The sequence below is a fragment of the Linepithema humile genome, chromosome 5 (assembly GCF_040581485.1).
Source record: "Linepithema humile isolate Giens D197 chromosome 5, Lhum_UNIL_v1.0, whole genome shotgun sequence".
Classification (NCBI taxonomy): domain Eukaryota; kingdom Metazoa; phylum Arthropoda; class Insecta; order Hymenoptera; family Formicidae; genus Linepithema; species Linepithema humile.
In genome coordinates this window covers 22,939,850-22,960,630 of record NC_090132.1, presented here as the reverse complement: position 1 = coordinate 22,960,630, position 20,781 = coordinate 22,939,850, and the positions used below count along the sequence as shown (strand labels likewise).

The 20,781-nt window shown below is 40.8% G+C and overlaps 1 protein-coding gene across 1 annotated transcript; it reads left to right on the top strand.

The window, feature by feature from the left end:
* Positions 1 to 374: 374 nt before the first annotated feature.
* Positions 375 to 20,685, top strand: LOC105676122 (protein stoned-B). Its single transcript, XM_067356168.1, has 13 exons — positions 375 to 780; positions 4,547 to 7,290; positions 7,630 to 8,780; positions 9,049 to 9,522; positions 9,628 to 9,796; positions 9,976 to 10,174; positions 11,654 to 12,148; positions 12,306 to 12,540; positions 12,745 to 12,913; positions 13,177 to 13,291; positions 13,451 to 13,769; positions 14,138 to 14,348; positions 14,610 to 20,685. The coding sequence occupies exons 2-13, from the start codon at positions 4,580 to 4,582 to the stop codon at positions 14,752 to 14,754; spliced, it is 6,393 nt and encodes a 2,130-aa protein (XP_067212269.1). The 5' UTR covers positions 375 to 780; positions 4,547 to 4,579; the 3' UTR covers positions 14,755 to 20,685.
* Positions 20,686 to 20,781: the final 96 nt, after the last annotated feature.

The window sequence follows — 20,781 nt, the reverse complement described above, 5'->3', positions numbered from 1 at the left end:
TTACCTCCGAATCCAAACCCATGCTCCATTAGAAAATCGGAGACTTAATTATATACTAATCGATATAAAAATAAAATCAACGTCTTATTTTTGCGAGTTACTTCTTTTTTTTTTTTTTTAAATAATTTTTCAGATACTTAGATTCTTCTGGATAAATTGCGAGATTAAATTTGCGATTCAGACGATAAATTTTTAATCATCAACTCCACGTTCCGCGGATGTCGTCGCCTGTGATTTCGCTGAGCGCCGCTCGACAGGAGGCGCCGTCGATTTTTCGCGTCACCGCCGTCGCTGCCATCGCCGACCGGCGGCGTCGCGACGCTCCGCGACCGCGCCGTATACCGGAGGGCGGTGGGTGGTGTGGCCGCGCGCATGTTTCTTCGCCGACGGAAACGGATCGATGCTGGAAATAGCTCGGCCCGCAGGAGAGTACGAGGTGAGTCGCCTTCGCTTTCGGCAGGGCCTTCGCGCGACTCTCGACGCTCGCTGCCGCCGCTGCCTGCCGATCCGTTTCCAGAAAAGCAAATAAGCTTCCGCACGCGCGTATCATCGTTTCCCCCGGGACAAGTTACCGTGTCCGACCGCTCTTCCGTATCCAACACGGCCGCCGCCACCGTCGCCGCCGCCCTCCTCGATCTGGCCATTCTACTCTCTCTCTCGAATCGGGCGCGCGCCGGCTGCTAGCTCCGAGCCAACGTGAGCCTCGATCCGGCACCGAACTGAGCGGGATGACGCGAAAAAAATGTGCGCCGAACCGATGTGGCTGATGAGGCTGAAATCGTGAGTATTGCGTGTCACACGGCACACATATACGTACATACATACACACACACACATACGCACCCGCGCCAAGGACACCGCTTGCCGCTACCCCCGTCGGCGAAATCGCCGCCGAAAGGCAGACGTGGGTGCACCACCCCCGACGGCAGGCGTTCTCCCTCGAATTGATCGCCGCTCCGCTCCGGAACGAACACCACCGGAATTCCGCTCGCGAGAGGCGCTCGCTGGACAGAAGTTTGTGCCATTTCTGCGAATCTCTGGGATTTTCCGATTTTGCAACAGGCGATTCCGCACCAGTCCAGTCCGTCGTCTGTTCATTGATCCCACGTCGTCACTTCGGAATCTGACGTAATCGCGATTACGCGGATTACTTGGCTACCGAGAGGCCTAACCCCGCCGGGGAGGTTCGCTCCAAATACGGGAACAGTGCTCTGACCACACACGTATTCGCGATTAAATCACGTACCCGCTCCGATCTCCAGGAGGATGTCTTGGATGTACTGAACTACGCCGTAATATGGTGTTATTACTAGTTGCACGTTCTCGAAATTGTTAATTTTAATCGCAGATCGATGATTCGCGCTTTCTGTGCTGCAGCTTTACGAAGTAATTGATGTTCTTGGTAGAAAATAGATAACCGGAGGATTTAGTGCTACTAATTGATATTCCGCGCATGCCAGGAGAAGCTGATCGCCACTGATCGTAAGTCGCATTTAGGCATACGTCCGATTTCAGATAGCACCTCTATATCTCAGATGCTATAGCAATCCATTCAATTTCTCTTCTTCTCCTTTTAACGACAGCACGAGCTTCAAACACCGTGTCATGAATTTTTCAGTCCGATTCATAGAATAATCGCTCACCGATGTACTGTGATGCAGTAACTAGATCATTTCGTTCTTGGGAGCTCGCTTTATTAAAATATTCGAAATGTGGAGTGACAAATTTTGCTTTTTACTTTTATTTTTACTTCAAATATATTCGATAAAAATATTGGAGAATTTCACACGGTAGCTTTAGAGCAATCTTAAAGAGCGAAATGTCAAAGGTCCGCGCTGCAATTTCATCGTCTTGCACGAAACTATGAACGCATTTTTGGAAACTTTGTGGAACTCGCGGGAGATGAAGGATTGGTGCCCAAAGCGATTTGTTTGATCTTTTTTTCAGTAGAGATAAAATTAGATGCACTCGTGCTGTTTCCGCGTGTTCTAGTTCGAAGCGCTCGCTGCTCTCCGTGCGCTTCGACGAATGTAGCTGGCGCAGCAACAGCAGTGCTAGTAGAATGCAATAAGTCTTGAGAGGCCTGATCGATCTCGGCGCAGGAAAGGTCATCGCCGACGATTTTCGTGTCCAATCTCATCCCGTGGTTGATCGTGTCGCAAGAAAGAAGCCTCTCTAAATATGTAGCGCTTTAACTTTTAATCAACATGTCGCAACGTTCATAAAGTATTGATTTTTGTTGCTGCATATTGCGCGTTATTTTATTCCCTCAAATTTGTCATATTTTTATTAAAAATGTCCTTCGGATTAATTGAAATGTCGCAGCACGGTGTGCGAATGCCTCAACATTTGTGTGTCAAGAGAAAATCAATTCCGAACTATCGCGAAGAATTTGCGGATAAAAGAAGTTTTGGATGTCTGAATATTTGATTTATTGCTGGATCATAAACAGTTTTTATAAATTAAAGTCAACTTTTACAAACAGGTAAAACGGATATGTTCACGTCGTTACCTTTTTTTCTCTCTACTAAATAATTATTTGCATTTGCGAGACGAGAAATAATCAGGATAATACATTCCGGTTTTTATCATTCAAAACCTTCGCGACTGACTGCCATTAGAACGTGTAAGTGACAGGTGTATGGAATTGCGAGAGGAGCCCGCGAGGGACATTATTTCAATTAACACAAGTTGTCATTAGTTGAAACGGTTATCTGACATATGCGATTAGTTATTGAATTGAAGTCATATTTCTAACATGATTTAATTAAATCATAAGTAAGATAAATATCTCTATTGTGCTCTTATACTTCTGCTTTCTTATTTTTCAATTTAAAATTTGATTTTCTTTCGTATTTTACTTAATACGTTAGCAATTTCAAATAAATGATTGAATGGGGATTTTTTGTATTTTAATATAATAAAAGAAATTGGAGATTTCATCTGATAAAATCGAATTAAGTCTTTCTTTTTACTAATTTTCTTTTATCAGAATGATATTGTGTCTCATAACATCTCTATTATTGAATGTACTATATTGTGTCCCTATTTCCGAGATATCTTGCGCGGAGTATGGTATGTCGTCGATAATATTGATTCATTGATTCGGTATTAGAAATATGTACCTGACGGACGGATGCAGACCGTTTGGACTTTTAATTGACGTATATAGATCCAAGTGCATTAAATATTTATAGTGCGCATAATTTATACGCATTATGCTACGCATTTTTATTTTACTACGAAAAGAAAAATGGTATAAAAGAAATTTCCTTTTCTCCGCGAAGATCGGGGGGTTTTCTCGTTCCTTCTTCTTCCACGTATCGATTATAGTTTTATGACACATATACACCCGCACTCTCATATATACGTGTGTATCCGTACAGCGGATTAGCGTTACTATATGGCAGACCTGCTCAGTAAACCGTGATGAAAACGTAAAACATACGTCGAGATTTTTGCATGTAAAAGAACGTTATACCGTCAGAGAATCATGCATAGCACGTGTGTTACGTATGAAAGACAAAGTCTCATATTTGAGAATTTGTGAACAGAACTGTTTTCCATTTTCTTCAACACATGTATTTTTGTTATCAAGAAATGCATTTGATTTATTCAGAAGTAGCAGGTATGTTAAAAATAGAAAATAGAATATTACATTATTCATTGTTTTATCGATGATGTGTTGCTAATAGCCGCTGCATCAGATACCGGCATATTAATCAAATTTTATTGATGCAAAGGTCGATGTTTGATTAAAATGTAAATACACACATGTTGTACGATTGTAAGCTTATTATCAGTTATTAGAATACATAGTGTTCAATTTATTTGCAATATTTATCGCATGAAGCATTCAATTCTCAACTCAGCATAAAATAATAGAATAAATGCGAAGCGATCGAAAAATATTACGGAAATATCTTGATGGGATTTTAATAGAAATGTAGCAAAATATATTTATTTCTTTTAGGAAGATCTAATTTATCTGATTTTTCTTTATTTAAAATTTTAACCGATTCCAACAATTTATCCAGATTATTTGTAAGGTGTTTATCCGTGGAGAGAAAATTTCCGGAAAACGTTTCAAGCACCATTTCGTCTTATATCTGCTATTTCTATTTTCGCTTACGAAGCGACTAAAGAAATAGGAGAAAATACGTTCGGTTACTGCACTGCGATCGATCGGCCTCTCTTGGCAATGATCCCGCATCGCCAGTATTCTCAGACGCAAATTTCTATCCAATGATGCAGATTTTATCTTTAAAGACAATGATCATGGCTTCGTAGCGCCTCAATTGTGTGCGAATGTGTCGTAAGAAAATCTGATTTATCATACTCTAAACAGAAATGTACAATTTTTTATTTTTTACATATTTGTTTGCAAAAAACATAATTGCATTTATAATTATTTGCTTTTCAAGAAATTAAAAGTCGCTAGTTTGAAATTTGAAACTTATATTTGTCACTAATAGCACAGCTTAAAGAATTGAAAGATTTCAGGTGACGGAGTATTTTTACCAAAATAATGCTGTTCTATTTTCAGAAGCCTCTCACGCACCACGGTAGGTCTTAGAGGATGCACAAGCTAGCCAAGGGCCTGAAGAAGAAGAAAAAGCCGAAGAAGGGCAAGAAGGGAGGAGAGGAGGAAGAGTTCGATCCCGAGGAGCTCGAGCGTTATCGGCGCGAGCGGGCAGAGGCCCAACAGAAAGCCGAGCAGGCTGGTCAGCCGGCCGCTGGATCCGACGAGTGGAAGAAGTTCCAGGCCTTGACCGCTGGCGTCGATTCGGTCTTAAAGAAGACCCAGGATGACCTCGATCGGATAAAATCTACCTCATTCTTCCAGCGTAAAGCGCCGTTGGAAGAGAAGCCGGACGAGGCGGCCAAGCAGGAGGAGGCGAAGAAATCGTCCTCGAAGAGGTGGGTAGGCTTCGACAAGGAGGGCAATCCGATCGAAGCCGCGCCGGAAGTCGACGGTCAGGACGGGAAGGAGGATAAACTTTTAGTGAATGAGGACGGTTTCGTGGACGTGCCGGAGGACGAGGATGAGCAGGAGGATTCTGCCGAAGAAGACATCTTCGACACCACTTACGTCGACGTTCTACAGAACATCGACGTACAATTAGCTTACATACCGGACAGTCCGACCGAAGAGGAGGTCGGAGACGATCCGTTCGACACCACCAGCGCCGACAAGGTTCTCAAGACAGTCGACAAGAAGGGCAACAAATTAGTCAGCTTAGGCAATGCCGTTGAGGTGTTGTCGGGTAGAATCGATCATGTAAGCACGTGCAGGCTCACGAAGGGAAGACGACCGAGGCTCCAGCAGGATCTGCTGTTGGACGACTTCGAGGAGGCGGAGCTGCCGACCGCGGAGGCCGTCGCGGCGGAGCCAATCGAGGTAGAAAAGACTCTGCTGGACGACGACAGCGATCTTCCCGACATCCCTGTCGATTTGACGAAATTGCCACCTGTACTGCCGAGACCAGTCACCCCCGTCACTCCCGCAGTCACTCAGGAAGACGCGACGGTCGCCGAGAAGACTTCAAACGGCCCGTTAGATATCTCCGAGTTCGAGGTGCTGAAAGAGAAGACCGTCTTGGAGGAGATTCCCGATTTGGACGACGCCGAGTTCGATCTGAACGCCGCGCCGGACGACGAGGTTCGTCTCGAGGAAGCCGACGATCCATTCGCCGCGAAGGAGCCTGAGACCGTTGATTTTCAGACGGAGATAATCGAGGCCAGCTTTGAGGCGGCCACTTTTGTCGACGAAGCCGATCCGTTCGACACTACAATCGCGGATAATATTTTGCCGGGTAAAACCGAGCTGAAATTCATCGAGAAGGAGCTCGAGGAACTGCCTGTCTCAGAAGTATCGATATCTCTCACTGATCCCGCCGGCTTCAACAGAGATTACGAGACTGGCTTACTGAAATTGGATGGCGAGCAGAATAATGAGAATGACGATTCACAGCTGCTTAAAAAGGACTTGCTAGGCGGCTCAGCGACCGATCTCAGCCAGTTGGTAGACCAGCCGATCGCGCCTGTGGAGGAAATCACCTACGTCGATCCTTTCGACACATCCACCGTAAAAGAGCTGCCGCCTGGCCAGACGGAGCTCAAGGTCTTGGAAAAAGAATTGCTCGGTGAGCAGCCCAGCAGCTGCATCGAGGACGACGACGACGACGATTTCGATCCGAGAAAAGATGAAACGTCGGTGAAGCAATCGCCTGCGAATCCGCCGACTAGGCCCCCGGTGCCGGTCAAGCCAAAGCCGGTTGAACCCGTGTTCGAAGTTAACTTTGAAGAAAACGCCGAAGTCGAGGAGACAAAACTCGGGAGAAAAACCTCGCGACCGGAAATCCTCGAACTAGCCCCGGCTAAGGCGGTCGCGTTCGAGCTGCCGACACCGTCGAAGAGGCCCGATCTTCTCGCAACGAGCGAGGAGGAAAAGTCTCTACCTTCCAAGCCGCTGACGCCGTATTATTCGCAGAAATCTATAGAGGAATCGTTGCCGGTTGAAGAGGAGGAGGTCGAGGTTGATCCGTTTGACACCAGCTTTGTCAGTAACGTCGCACCGGGCAAAACCGAGCTCAAGCTCATCGAGTCGGAATTACTGAAGCAGGAGCCTAGGCTGCCTCACAGTTTAAGCGACCACGATTTTGATCCGAGATCTGTCGCAGAGCCGATCAGACGGCAGAGCGATTTTACAGCCACTTCGGTCACGCCGGGTAGCTTGAAGCTCGCGCAGCTGCAATCGTCGCTGATACAGAAGGTCGAGGAAGAGGTGATCGCGAGACAGGAACCCCGGCGGCAGGAGAGTCTGCTGGATGCAGAGGTCGAAGTCGATGCGAAGCCTTTGACGCCGAAAATCGAGAGCAAACCCATCGAAGAAGAAGAAATCTCCTATTCGGATCCGTTTGATACCTCCATCGCCACTAATATTTTACCGGGCAAAGCGGAGCTGAAAATATTAGAGAGCGAGCTACAACAGATACCTCAGCAACCGCCGCGGCCGAAACCTATCAATCTACCGCCGGTAGTGTCGACCGTTCCGATAATAGTTCCGGAAGTCGACGACGAATTCGATCCGAGAGCGGACGAGGTGAAAGAATCCACGGATTTTCTCTCTCTGGACGGGCAGGATCCAGGCGATAAAGTGCTAACGCCGCTTCAAAACAAGGATTTCGCCGGCTTGGACGACGACGTGGATCCTTTCGACACGAGTTTCGCCACTATCGAGCCTGGACGGACCGAATTAAAACTACTTGAATCAGAACTGATGAAGTAGTTCTACATCGACTGTTTAACTCAGTTTTTTTCGGATCTTTGAAATAACTTTTCGACTATCTATCTGTGTGTGATTGTTGACCGTTCGACTTTGATGTTACACGTCGACTCTCGCTCCGTGCGAGACTATTTGAATCTGTAAACTCTACTTGTTGCATGCGTCACCAGTATAAAAATTCTCTACAACTGAAGATCTTCAAGAATGCCTGCGTTGATTAACAAATTAATATTATCTTGAAAAATCTATCTATCTATATAAAGCGTAGAACAGACAGACTGAAATCGATCGATTCTATTTTCATGAAAATATTCGCTCAAATTTTAACGGCAGTTCTAATTCTTAATTAGAATTCTTAAATCAGCCTCAAGTGATCGAGTCATCATGGATTCTAAGGGTGGAAATCCGTTCTTAATGGACGACTATGCGGCGGAGCCGGGAGGCGGCTTGCCCCCGCAGGTCTCGAATCCTTTCCTGCAAGATTTCTCCGACGCGCCGACCACCGGCGCGGGCGAGAATCCTTTCCTGAACTTCACCAGCGATCAGACTTACGAGCCCGCGGTGTCCGTCGAGTCAACCAATCCGTTCGCCACCTTCGGCATCGAAAGTACCGCTCCGAGCACCGTGTTCGGCGCGACCGACAGTATAAATACGCCAGCAACCAATGTCTTCACTAGCCAATCATCCGACATCTTCGTCACGTCCGATAACGCGAGCGTGGATCTTTTCGGCTCGATGACGACGACGCCGACGACAATAGAGGAGAAACAACCGCCGGCGGTCGTCAGTCCGCCGCAACAGCCGGCTACGCCAGCGGCGACGCCTCCGTCGAAGAACGGAAAACCGCTACCGTCGAGGCCGCCGCCGCCGCCAAGACCGCAGCCTCCGCCACCACCGATACAACCGGCCGCCAAGAACACGAAGGACCTGATACTGTCGGTCACCGGAGCCATGGACGCGACCTCGAATCATCTCCTGGATCGCCTGCAGGCGACGAGAACGCCCAGTCCGACGCTCATGCACTCGCCGTCGCCCACTCCGGAGCACAGCTTTGCCGATCTGCTGGACGTCGATAGCAACGTGCCGGATCTGATTCCGGACGACAGTAAAATCGTCGAGCCGCCGCAAAACCAGGACATCATGGATCTCTTCGACGCGCCCAACATGGACGTCGCCGCGAGCGTTATCTTCTCCACTTCTATGACCGCGAGCACCACGAATCTGGTCACCGGAGTCCCGCTGACCACCACCATCAAGGATAATCCTTTCGCGAGTATGGCCGAGGACACGGTGCCGGTCTCGCAGGTGCAGCCTGTTTTTGGAACGGAATACTCGGAGGATGTTGTCAGTAACGAGAAACGGCCCTCTCTGACTTCCGCCACTCCTTTTGCCGACATAGAAACGGAAGTCGAAAAATCTGGCGCTGTCTTGGACTTCGCGGAACCTGCTCCCGCGGTTCAACCCGTGTCGACGGCTGCCGAGCTCTTCCAAGGTGAAAGAATTTTGCGTTTTCTCCGAAAAGAAAATAAAATGAGAAGAGAGCGATTCTCTAGTGATTAATCATTTATCGCGTGATTATATTTCACTTTCTGCGGTATAATAAAATCATTATGTTTTCCAATAATTTTATAATAAAATTATATACGATGTTTTTTGCATTACGATAAAATTTTAATACTTTCTGCAATTTATTTATAACACAATATGCAATTTGCGATAAAATAACATACAATTAGTGCATTTATATATTTTTTACACAGCAGCGGAACAAGCTTCCACCGGTGCCGACGCAAGCTTCTTCTCCGTGACGGATACAACAACAACAACGCCGTTTGGCGTGGCCGAAGCACCGCCCGCGCCACCACCGAGACCATCTTTCGCGCCAGCAGCAGCTGCTCAGCCCTTGTTCGCGACCTCGGAAGTCACACAACCCGTTCAAAATGTCTTTGCTTCGGATCTGCTGGGCGACTTTGGAGAACCAATGAAAGAGACCGGCGGCGGCCTGATTTCCACCAGTCCGATTCCCGGAACGGAGTTTCCTGGAAATGAGGCTTACCGGCCCGAGGAAGAGTTGGACAACTTCGCAGCGACAACGAAGGCAATCGAGGACACAGGCGACTCGTTCGACGCTTTCGCGTCCAAGTTCGACAGAGCCGCCGAACCGGAAATCAACGGTGGAGATCCATTCTTGGATGCTTTCGGCGGTCCAACCGCTATGGATACTTCTAGCGACGGTAAATAAACGAACGTGAATTATACATTTGTATTTATGGAGATTACAAAAATTTAAAGTTTTTATTTGTACTTAATCGTTCATCGTAATAACGTTTTTTCTTCAGTTTGGGGAGACTCGTCGGTGGCTGGTTCAGAAACAGCGATCACCGGTTTTGGAGAATCTGAAGGTTTCGATTCTTTTTTGAGTATGACAGCTCCACCGCCTGACGCGGCAGTGAAAAGATCCGAGTCTGCGGAATCGGACGAGGGACCGGATTTCAGTGTATTTATCAAGTGAGTAAAAAGAAGAATTATTTTCGCTAAATCGGAAGAAAAATTTTTTAATTATAACAGAATAACTTATTGTTTGTGTGAAAAGCTGTTATAATATTGTCTAAATTGCTGCAATTACATTTAAGACAGAGTGCTATTATTTTAATGTACATGTGATATCTCTCTTTGATTTATCTAAGACCGAAGGAAGGAGATCAGACGACAACAGCGGAAGGTGGGCCTGTACCCACGTTAGCACCGCCACCGAAGAGTCCTCAGGTAGCCGCGTATACGGATACCTCGCCGCGTTTCAATCCCTTTGATAAATCCGGGAATGCGCAGGATGCTGTGGTATCCGAAACTGCTCAGACAGCCGAAATGGCTAGAACAGATTCCCAGGTATTCACACGATTAATGCCGTATCACTTTACTTCTCCATACATTACTACTACACCAACGTTTCACACAGCTTGTGACTTCCATGTTCTTGAATTAGTATTATAAAAAGAATATAAAAAAGATTAAAACAATAAAAAAACATTTTGAAGCTTAAAGTTTATACTTTTACTTACTTTTGGTCGTTTTTGAAAATTTTTTATCTTCACAATTCTAAATGTAAAAAGAACACATTATTTTGTTCTTAAAACTAAGTACTTTTGACACTTTGTAGTTCGATTTAAAAATTTCTCTCGGAAAGTTTATAACAAATGTCAAAAACTATAATATTTTATAGTTTTTGACCTGCAAAACGCATATTTTTAAATTTTGTTGCGATTTTTTTTGGTCGAGTTATGCAACTTTGAATAAGCATTAGCATAATACATGAAGGTTTAGTTTCAAAGTCGCGTCACTCGACTAAAAAAGTCGTAGCAAAATTTAAAAAAATGTATTTTGTAAGTGAAATGTTATAGTTTTTAGCACTTGTCACAAACTTTTCGAGTGAAAAATTTTTCTTTTAAATAAAACAATGTGTTCCTTTTTTAACTTTAAAAGTATAAAGATAAAAAGTTTTTAGAAAACGGTCGAAAGAACGTAAAAGTACAAGTTTTAAGCTTTAAAATTTTTTTTTAATTTTTTGTCTACGATAATTTTTCGCCGAGTTACAGCGGTTTGAAAATTGTTAAATTTCAAGCGCCCGAAACGTCTCAACGCAGCAGAGCAGTGCGTCCGAAAACGACTGAGCGTACGCCATTAATACGCACGTCGCCGTATCAATGGCGCGCACGCCGCGCATTCAGCCAGTCGGCCGCACTGCTCTGTCGCATTGAGACGTTTGAGCGCTTAATTAACTGAAAACTCATCGTAGACAAAAAATTAAAAAAGCATTTTAAAGCTTGAAACTTGTACTTTCACATGCGTTTGGTTGATTTCTAAAAATTTTTTATCTTTACATTTTTAAGCTTGAGAAAAGAACACATTATTTTCTTCTAAAGAAAAAAATTTTTCTCCTAAAATTCATGACAAATGTAAAATATTACAACATTTTACCTACAAAACACGTTTTTTTAAATTTTGCTTTGATTTTTGATTGATCTATAGATAATAACTATAGTTATAATTATAATAGTTATAGTTATAATAATAATAGTTATAATATAATATTATATAATAACTATAGTTATAATTATAATAGTTATAGTTATAATAACTATAGTTACACGACTTTGAAATTAAACCTGCATCGCCGAGTTTCAGCAATTTAAAAAATTGCAAATTAGCAATTTGCTAAATTGCAATTTGAAAATGTTGCAAAGTAGCAATTTGGTAAATTTTTAACATTTCAAAAGTGTTCCTTATTTTTTGCGGACTAGTGTATATTAAATTCTATATATAGAAAATGTTTTAAACTTTTTTTTAATAATAAAATATTTTTTTCAGGAAACCCCGCCTACTCCTTTGTTTGACGAAGATGTCAGCCAACCTCTCGAGGATTTCCCGAGATCGATTTACTTGGGTGACGGCTGGGAGATGCAATTGCGACAACCGAATAAGAAGAAGATCACAGGACAACGATTCTGGAAAAAGATCTTCGTTAGATTGGTTTTGCAGGGTGGCAGTCCGATTCTCCAGCTGTTCAACAATAAAGACGACAAAGATCCGTTTCAAGAATTACCTCTGCTCGCTTGTTATTCAGTGTCGGACATCGGCGCTCAACAATTCGATCAATACGGAAAGATCTTTACGGTGAAATTGCAATACATTTTCTACAAGGAGAGACCTGGCGTACGGCCTGGTCAAGTCACGAAGGCGGAAAGGATCACGAACAAACTCAGTCAGTTCGCGGCATACGCTATTCAAGGAGATTATCAAGGTGTCAAAGAGTTCGGAAGCGATCTAAAAAAATTGGGTCTTCCTGTCGAACACGCGCCTCAGGTGAATTATTTTAGCTTTCGCATTTATTTCAGATAGATAAAATTAGAAAAACTAATTGCCACATTTGATAGTGCGTATAAAATGAATTCTAATAATAATAATTGAGCGCACAAAGTCACGATTTATATTCATTTTTATTGCTTTATACATATTGCAGATCTCTCAGTTATTCAAGCTCGGTTCTCAATGTTTTGAAGACATGAAACAATTTTCCTGCACCGTCGAGGAAGCTCTCTTCAGGTTATCGGCGCACCGAGACCGGGCGCTACATTACAAAATGGAAGAGGTTCAGGTGACGGTCGTAGATGAGTTGTATGTCGAGCAAAACGCCGAAGGTCACGTAGACAAACAGATCGCACGTGTTCGTCTCTTCTTCCTGGGATTTCTTTCCGGTAAATATCGCACACATTTAAATATCGCATAGAATGAAGTTTGTGCTATGATATTTTTTTCCATTCTTAAGAATCCATCGTGACGAATATCTTTTTTATAACGTTCTATACTTTTGTATGATAAAAATGTGCTCCTTTTGCAATCTGTTCAAAATCTTTTTATTCATGGGTTTGAATCTGAAACAAGCATACATTTTTTCACAGGTATGCCTGATATAGAATTAGGAATAAATGATATGTGGCGACAGGGTAAAGAAGTCGTTGGCAGACACGATATTATCCCCGTCGTGACGGAAGAATGGATTCGCCTGGAGAATGTTGAGTTCCATTCGTGTGTCCAGCAGGACGAGTACGAGAAATCGCGGATAATAAAGTACGTAGTAGGATTTTGGTGTGCGATTTTTCATATAAACACTAACGATTCCTTGCTTGCGACAACGAGTTATATAATAAGTGTGTTAATTGTGAAAGAATTAAATATCACACAAATATGACGTTACGGAAGTATATTTTTACTTTATTTTAATGAAACTAATACCACATTGAACTCAGCTTCTAATTAACTAAATTAAAAAATTAAAAATGCATGACCCTTTAAATTGATTTATGACTAATTTCCTACTAACATATCTCAAGGTTCAAGCCGCCGGATGCATGTTATATTGAATTGATGCGATTCCGTGTAAGACCGCCTAAAAACAGGGAACTGCCGCTTCAGCTAAAAGCTGTTATGTGCGTCACTGGAAACAAGGTGAGCTTCTCCTATAATTGTGTAAATATTTTTTATCTTACAATAAAACCCCTGAAAAACGCCCAGTTAGATAGTTCTTATTAGTTTTTTTTTGCAACGCTCAGCCAATTCCATGACTACTCTGCATTGTTTGACCTCCTTTTTGTTATATGTTATTAGGTGGAGTTGAGAGCGGATATTCTCGTGCCGGGTTTTGCATCCAGGAAACTAGGCCAAATACCATGCGAAGACGTGATGGTTCGCTTTCCGATACCCGAGTGCTGGATCTACCTCTTCAGGGTGGAAAAGCATTTCAGGTACGGCTCGGTAAAATCGGCGCACAGAAGAACTGGCAAAATTAAGGGTATCGAGAGATTTTTGGGCGCCGTCGACACGTTGGAGCCACAGCTGATGGAAGTCACTTCTGGTCAGGCGAAATACGAACATCAACATCGCGCTATCGTATGGAGGATGCCCAGGTTGCCAAAGGAGGGGCAAGGTATTTATCTGTGTTCTAACCAATATTTTTTGTTCAGAAAACTTCTAACTTAGACTTCTTTATTTTTTAATAATTAATATTAATAAAATTTCTATATTATTTTATGCTGAAAAATAAAACTCAATTTTTTATTGAAATCTTAATCAAAAAACACGATCAGCTTCGCTGCACGTATACTTAGCGGCTTTTTTAATTTTTTGTAAAGGTATTTTTAACAGATAATATGTTTGATAAATATTTAAGCTTTGAACGATGAAAACATTACACGGAACTATAGTTTAAACATACCGCGCATCCAAATTATCGCACAGACGGCTTTGCTGGCTCTCTTCCAATTTTGCTTACTTGCGATTTGTGATTATTTCCAGGTGCATACACCACGCATCAGCTGGTTTGCCGTATGGCTCTCACTTCCTATGACCAGATTCCTGAAAATCTCTCAGAATACTGTTACGTGGAGTTCACGATGCCTGCGACACAAGTATCCCATACAACTGCGAGAAGTGTCAGCCTCCAAAACAGCGACAGTGACGCGCCGCCGGAAAAGTATGTCCGAAATTTGTCGCGGCACGAATACAGGTAGGTTCAAAGAATATTTTAATAATAAAAACTGTAGAGAACAGGAATGGAACTTTAAGTATTGCTCAAAATATTTAACATTGATATTAATAAGTTATTTTAACCTAAAGCCGTGAAAGAAAATTGTAGGATAATGTAAATGTTGATGTCACGTAATGTCACGCGTTTCTATAACAAAAAATATACTACTTATTTTTCCATATTTTTTATGGCTAATCTTCTACTCGTATCGAAGCCACTTTATCATTAAACATTGCTTAGGGTGGGAATCGAACATACGCAAGGCGAAGGGCCGGGTGCATACGTCACGGCTACAATCGCATCGAAGAAAATCCCGGAAAGCACGCCGGAAGTTCAGGAAGTGGTCGAAACGCCGGCCGACTCCGATTCCGATTCCTCGGAGTAATCTGGATAATCGATTGCTAGATCGACGCCGATCGATCGTCCGTGTTGTAATAATTAAAGCGGAAAGAAAGGGATAGAGAGAGAGAGAGCTAAGGAGAACGCGTTACGTAAGTCGTTCGGTAGAGAGTTACACGGCCGACTTTTAGTCGTTTTTAAGAGGTGGATATAGATATTATACCATGATGTACGTGTTATTAATCTGTATACAGAGAGAAAATGCGCGCGAATCGGCTACGAAGCGTTTTATAAACCGCCAGTAATTACGATAACCGTCGGACAATTATTCCGCGATTTCGATTACACGTGAAAGCGTAATATTTTACGCGAGCGTTTATCGATTCGGAATTGAATTCGACGGCGATCGTTACGGGTGAATAAAATGGAATCAGGTCGGCGTAGACTGAAGCTAATCGATTCGCAAGAAAACATCTTAACTCGGCTCAAAACTGATCGATGAACTCATGGAGGTAATCAAAGCCATACACGCCAAAGAAATAATTTGCTTGAAATTTCTCGCAGAATAAAAAAAAAAATACCTAAATTACCTTTGACCCTTGTCTTTTTTCGTGATATTAAATCGCATTATGAAGACCTCAGCGTCTTCTTGACATTTATTAAGTATCGTTATTTTAATGTTTGATTCTCGTTTTAATCACTTTAATCATCATTTGTAAAATAATGTTGCAAGCAGGCGGTTTACGAAACATTTTGTCCGCATTCGCGCAATATAGTTGTTAACGACAAGTAAAGGAAAACTAATTTGAGATGGAAGGACAATACCGCTTTTTCGTTCCGTTTAGCTCGTTAAGTCGTAGAACACTCGCGGTGGAAAGCTTTGTGTTCATGTTGTGCGCCCATGATGTTTCAAAGGCTCGTCGATATTCTCATAGATGGTCGCAGGTGTTGAAATTTCATTGTTAAGAACAGTCGCGTGCTATGCACTCTTTTAAACGGCCAGACGATAAATATTACCGAGCGATTACATTTTTATTCAAAAAATTTATGCAGGAATTATTTAGATTAGCGCTGATTTGTATCCGTAATTTTTTTTTCGGTAATTCATGCATGGAAACTGGAATATTTTTGATATTTTAAACTCCTTTGATTGCACTTCAACGTTCGTAAAAACCCAATAACATTATCCAATTCGATAAATCAGCGAAATAAAATAAAACGTCGTCCAGAAAAGAAGATATATTGTTATGTCACGTCGTCGTTGCGATCAGAGGGCAATAATTTGTTAGGCATCGTTATGTTTTTATAGACGCAAGCATATCCCATTGTTTGAGCTTATAGATGATCTATACATACCGTTATCTAGTCACTAGATGCTAGGTTTATCAATCAGTGATCGCGTGCGTTATAGATTTTGTAGGATAGTGTGTGGACAACAATAATAACGCGGTATCGATGTGCAATATATTCGTATGATTGAGAGAAAGAGAGAGAGAGTGTGTGTGTGTGTGTATCGATGAGAATACATCTAGTCTTTAACAATACTTGTTTAAGCGCTAATGATAATCACGAATAATCTGTAAGCGCTTGTAGCGGTAACGTATCGTAAATTCTAGACGTAAGTTTCCGTTTTGTTATCATTTTACTTTCGTCTTTTTCGATCGGTATGGAATATTGCCGACGTGCATATAAGCAGCATCCAGTACATTAGGATTCAGCATTGACGGCTATACAAATGATTATAGCTATACTGACGACATAATCACTTCTACTAATAAGTAAGTACATAGAGAGATCTCCAGTAATTGTATATATAATCTCTAAAATAATCTAGTCGCGTTTTTAGGAAGTTTTAGGATATATAGACTAATATTTAGAGAGTAAGTTTTAGTTTGCATTCTGAATTTTTTGTTTACACGTTTCTCAACCTTCACGAAAAGGTCAGAAGAGTTGATTCTAGTCCCTAGCTATTAAGTGAATCGTATGACACGGACGGACATACTGTCGATCATACGTTAATTGTTAAGGTCTAGATTATAAGATTCGACTAAGCGACTTCCGCCGGTATTTGGCAGCAGATCCCACAAGAGGCAAGCATACAAATTACTTATACAATTAGATGTACGATTGAGACGAACAGATGCGTCTGTTAATTGTTAATTGCCACTCTGATCCTCTCGGCGACACATAAAGCATACTTCTTTGTAAATTTTTCCTCAAATTATATTTTTGTGCAAAGTTGATACGATGACAAAATTGTCAATTTTTTAAGAGGTGAAAAAGAAAACAATGTTTTATAGTGTAAAATGAGAACATAAGTATATTATATGACTGACTAAAAGCAACAAAAAGTTTTACAACATATTATTTTATCCGTAACACAATTTTTAGCAAGTCAAATATCACAACTGTGTTTATAATTTATATACAGCTTTATACTATAAAATTATTTTAATTAAAATATAAATTATATATAGGTATAAATATAAATTAAATTATAATTTTTTTACAACAGATTTTTCTTGGCAGATAGAAATATTTGTACAGTATATTATTACTGCGCCGAAAGTTTTAAGAAAATGCGCGCAAAAAGTCTACAAATTGTATTTGTAAACGTCGAATCCGATGCTCCTCGCTCTTTGAAACAGCGCAAAGCTTTTCGAGCTACAGTGTCAAGGTTTGTTTGAGTTTGGTATCTTAAACGGATTTTGGGCAAGTCTTTCTCAAACGGAAGCTTGTACCAAAACGTGACGTTTCCAGCTCGTGATCTCAAAATACGCGTAACCGTATCGTCATGCGATGCAGAACGGCGTTCGTGTATCTAAGCAAAAAAAAAAAATGAAGCATAAATACAAGACAAACATTACATGTATAGACTTTAGGAAAGAATAAGTAGTTAGTGAATATATAAGTATGGCTCCAGCATGTTTACAAGATTTTAAGAGAGAATGGATGGTAATGAAGAGAAATCATAGAGAGAAAGAGTGCGCGAGAGAAAAAGAGAATAGGATTTTGAACATTTAACGAAGGAAGGTTGATAATTGTCACATGTTTATTGCAGTTCTGTCCACGTTTGCCTCTCTAATAGCTTTTCTAATCCAGAAAGAAGGAAATTGTAAGAGAACGCGGTAAACATACACAGTTATAAAAATGTTATGAAAATTATCTCTAAAGTTATTAACTTTATAAAACGCACTATAATACAACTTGTTAATTTCGTTTGTAACCGTATTTTAATACAATCACGTAAAATGCGTTAAGCCCCTGAAAGCTCATCGTAGCGGTATGATATATAATTCGAATTAGTTTTGTGAAAAATGTGGTGGTATTTCTGTAAAAAAAAAAAAAAAAAAAGAACAGCTTCAATGTTAGCATGTATACAGCGAAAATAATGAAAAATAGGCATGAGACTAGCATCATGATCTCCGTTGCAATATATTAATGTGTCATGTACAAGTCGATAAACCCCTCGAGAAGAGCATTAATTATCTCCATATAAGTTAAGCAGAAGGTAGGCGATATATATATATATAAATCCTGTTGATTCAACTTGATATAAAAAAGTAAATTGTAAAGGAAATAATAAGACGTAGAATATGATATAGCCGTTGCCTCCTCTCCTTGTATTGAAAAATGTTCTGTACAGGTGAAAAAAGTCTGTAAAGATAAAGTCTAGTCATGCTTTTTTGTGAGACCGATATATAATATTTAGGGGAAATACGAAAAATGAAGATATCCCGCGACAGAAGGTGTGTGACATAGAATAACGCGTGTTTCTCCGAGGATGTTGCTTCTTCTCGATACCCGCACCCGATCGCCCTTAAATGAAATCATCGAAGACAGCTTTGTTCTAGCTTGCGCTTTTTACCGTGCAGATGTATTTGTTATGAGATTAAATAAAGAGCTTTTCGTACATTAACGCTGTAAGAGAATCGCTTTGGGAATAATTCTCGTATATTTAAAATGCGCTAAGCGATTTTGTAGATGCCGGGTACGTTGAGTCTTGCATCGATTTTAACGAGCCGTTCTTTGATTGAAACTACAATTGTCACAAGGGCTCTGCCAAAGACACTGAATTCTATAAAATTCGAAATGTGTTCAAAGCCAAATAAGTTTTTTAGCGTGTTAAGATCTAATAGGATCCAAGTATCGAAATGGATATATGTACGTGTTATTGATACGTAATATTGATGTAACTCCACGTTGCTTGTGACAGTGAACGTTATATCATGCGGATGATGACATTTAAGGGTCAATCGACATCAACGTCAACGCGAACGGCGCTGAAAACGAATGTGTATCACTTTGTTCCATCATGGCAAATAGTAATGTATACAGAAAACATGATCGAATAAATAATTTACGTTACACATCGTAATCCAGTGCTTTTTATAGAACACAGCATGCATGTGGGCGGCGTTCTTTCTAAGCAAGTACACAATTGCAAGATCGCATTCATGTCACACCGTTGTGCATGCAAGCTTCGACCAATTAAATATGGTGCATTCCTTTTGAGTTTGTATGTAAAAAGTGACAGTCGCAGAAAATCCTCCCTTTCTCGCGAACGCTCTGAGACAATTAAAGGGAACATTGCATATAAAGGGTATATATGTATAAGTCACCATATGAAAGTAAAATCAGTGTTTCCCCAATTTAATTTAAGCACAAATTTCTGTGGAACGTTTTAAACATTTTCAGTATTACTTATGAAATTGAGAAAACAAGTCAGAAATATTGCAAAAATAATAAGCAATGCGATTGTAAAATTAACGAATTAACATGTACATAATTTAAAAAATCGCAATTGTTTTGAAAAAAAATATAAAAAGCAAGAAATATATATATTATTATTTTCCAGTGCAAAAAATATTTTTTCTGGGAGACAAATATATTATATAAATATAATACAATAAACGATAATAATGAATATATAGAATACTATTATACGAAATCACATTGATTCGCTTACTTACGAAATTCCGTTACAATCAGTTATCACGCGAGATTATATAATTTAGTCTTCAACTGCAATCTTAAAAAATTTATTAGTTGTGTAACGTGGCTAAACAATATTTATAGTAATGTCGGTTAATCATGTAACTATTATATATACGTATGTACAATTCCCGCGTTTTGAATTCGACAGTCCGCAAATTAACGTAAATTAACTGCAGATGGATTGTATAAAATAGAGGCAAAGTAGCGAAGACTTTTCATTCCGGTTTCTCAATTTGTTTCATCATTCTGAGACATCGACTTTTTGAGCGCGGCCAAGTGATGACCAGAAAATTCACGATATCGCATCAACAATAATTCCCTGCGACTAAACGAACGAATATCTCTAATCTAGAGTACTTTTAATCCCTAATTAACTTTGAAATATATGCGTGTATAACGTGTGTGTATAATGTAGACTCTACACTTGCGTCGTAAAGACGTCGTAAAGAGCAATGTAGCGCGTAGAAGACTTTTCGTTCCGGTTTCTCGATTTATTTCACTTTTTCGAACGGCATCGGTCTTTTAAGCGAGACCAAATGATGACCAACATGCAACAATGTAACGAATAATAATATAAGTGTGACGCTAATAATAACATCCTGCAAACTGGGGGAATACCGATTCTGAAGTATCTCTAATCCTTGTAACATATGCATATGCGTGTGCATTATGGCATAATGTACCTACTCGTACATACATGTATAACTATTATTTTAATTGTAATCTAATCAATAACCGTGTGATGTATAAACAAGATATCGAAATGAACGGGATAGGCGTCTCAAGAATACTTTGGCATGTATGATAATTTACAAGCGAGTGAGAGAGAGAGAGAGAAAGGGAGAGAGAAAGACAAGGCGCGACAGACCATTTTTGAAGGGAAAGACAAAACCAAGTGTAACACTGTTAGCTAATGGTACTAGTGATAAATTCTATGTATCGATAAATAATATAACATTGTTTAAGGGATGAAGATTAATCACGTTTGAAATTGTATTTTCCCAGTGACAATAATTTTACATTCACGTTGCAAACTTTACATTGTAATTATTAATTTGCTTAAATTAGGGAACAA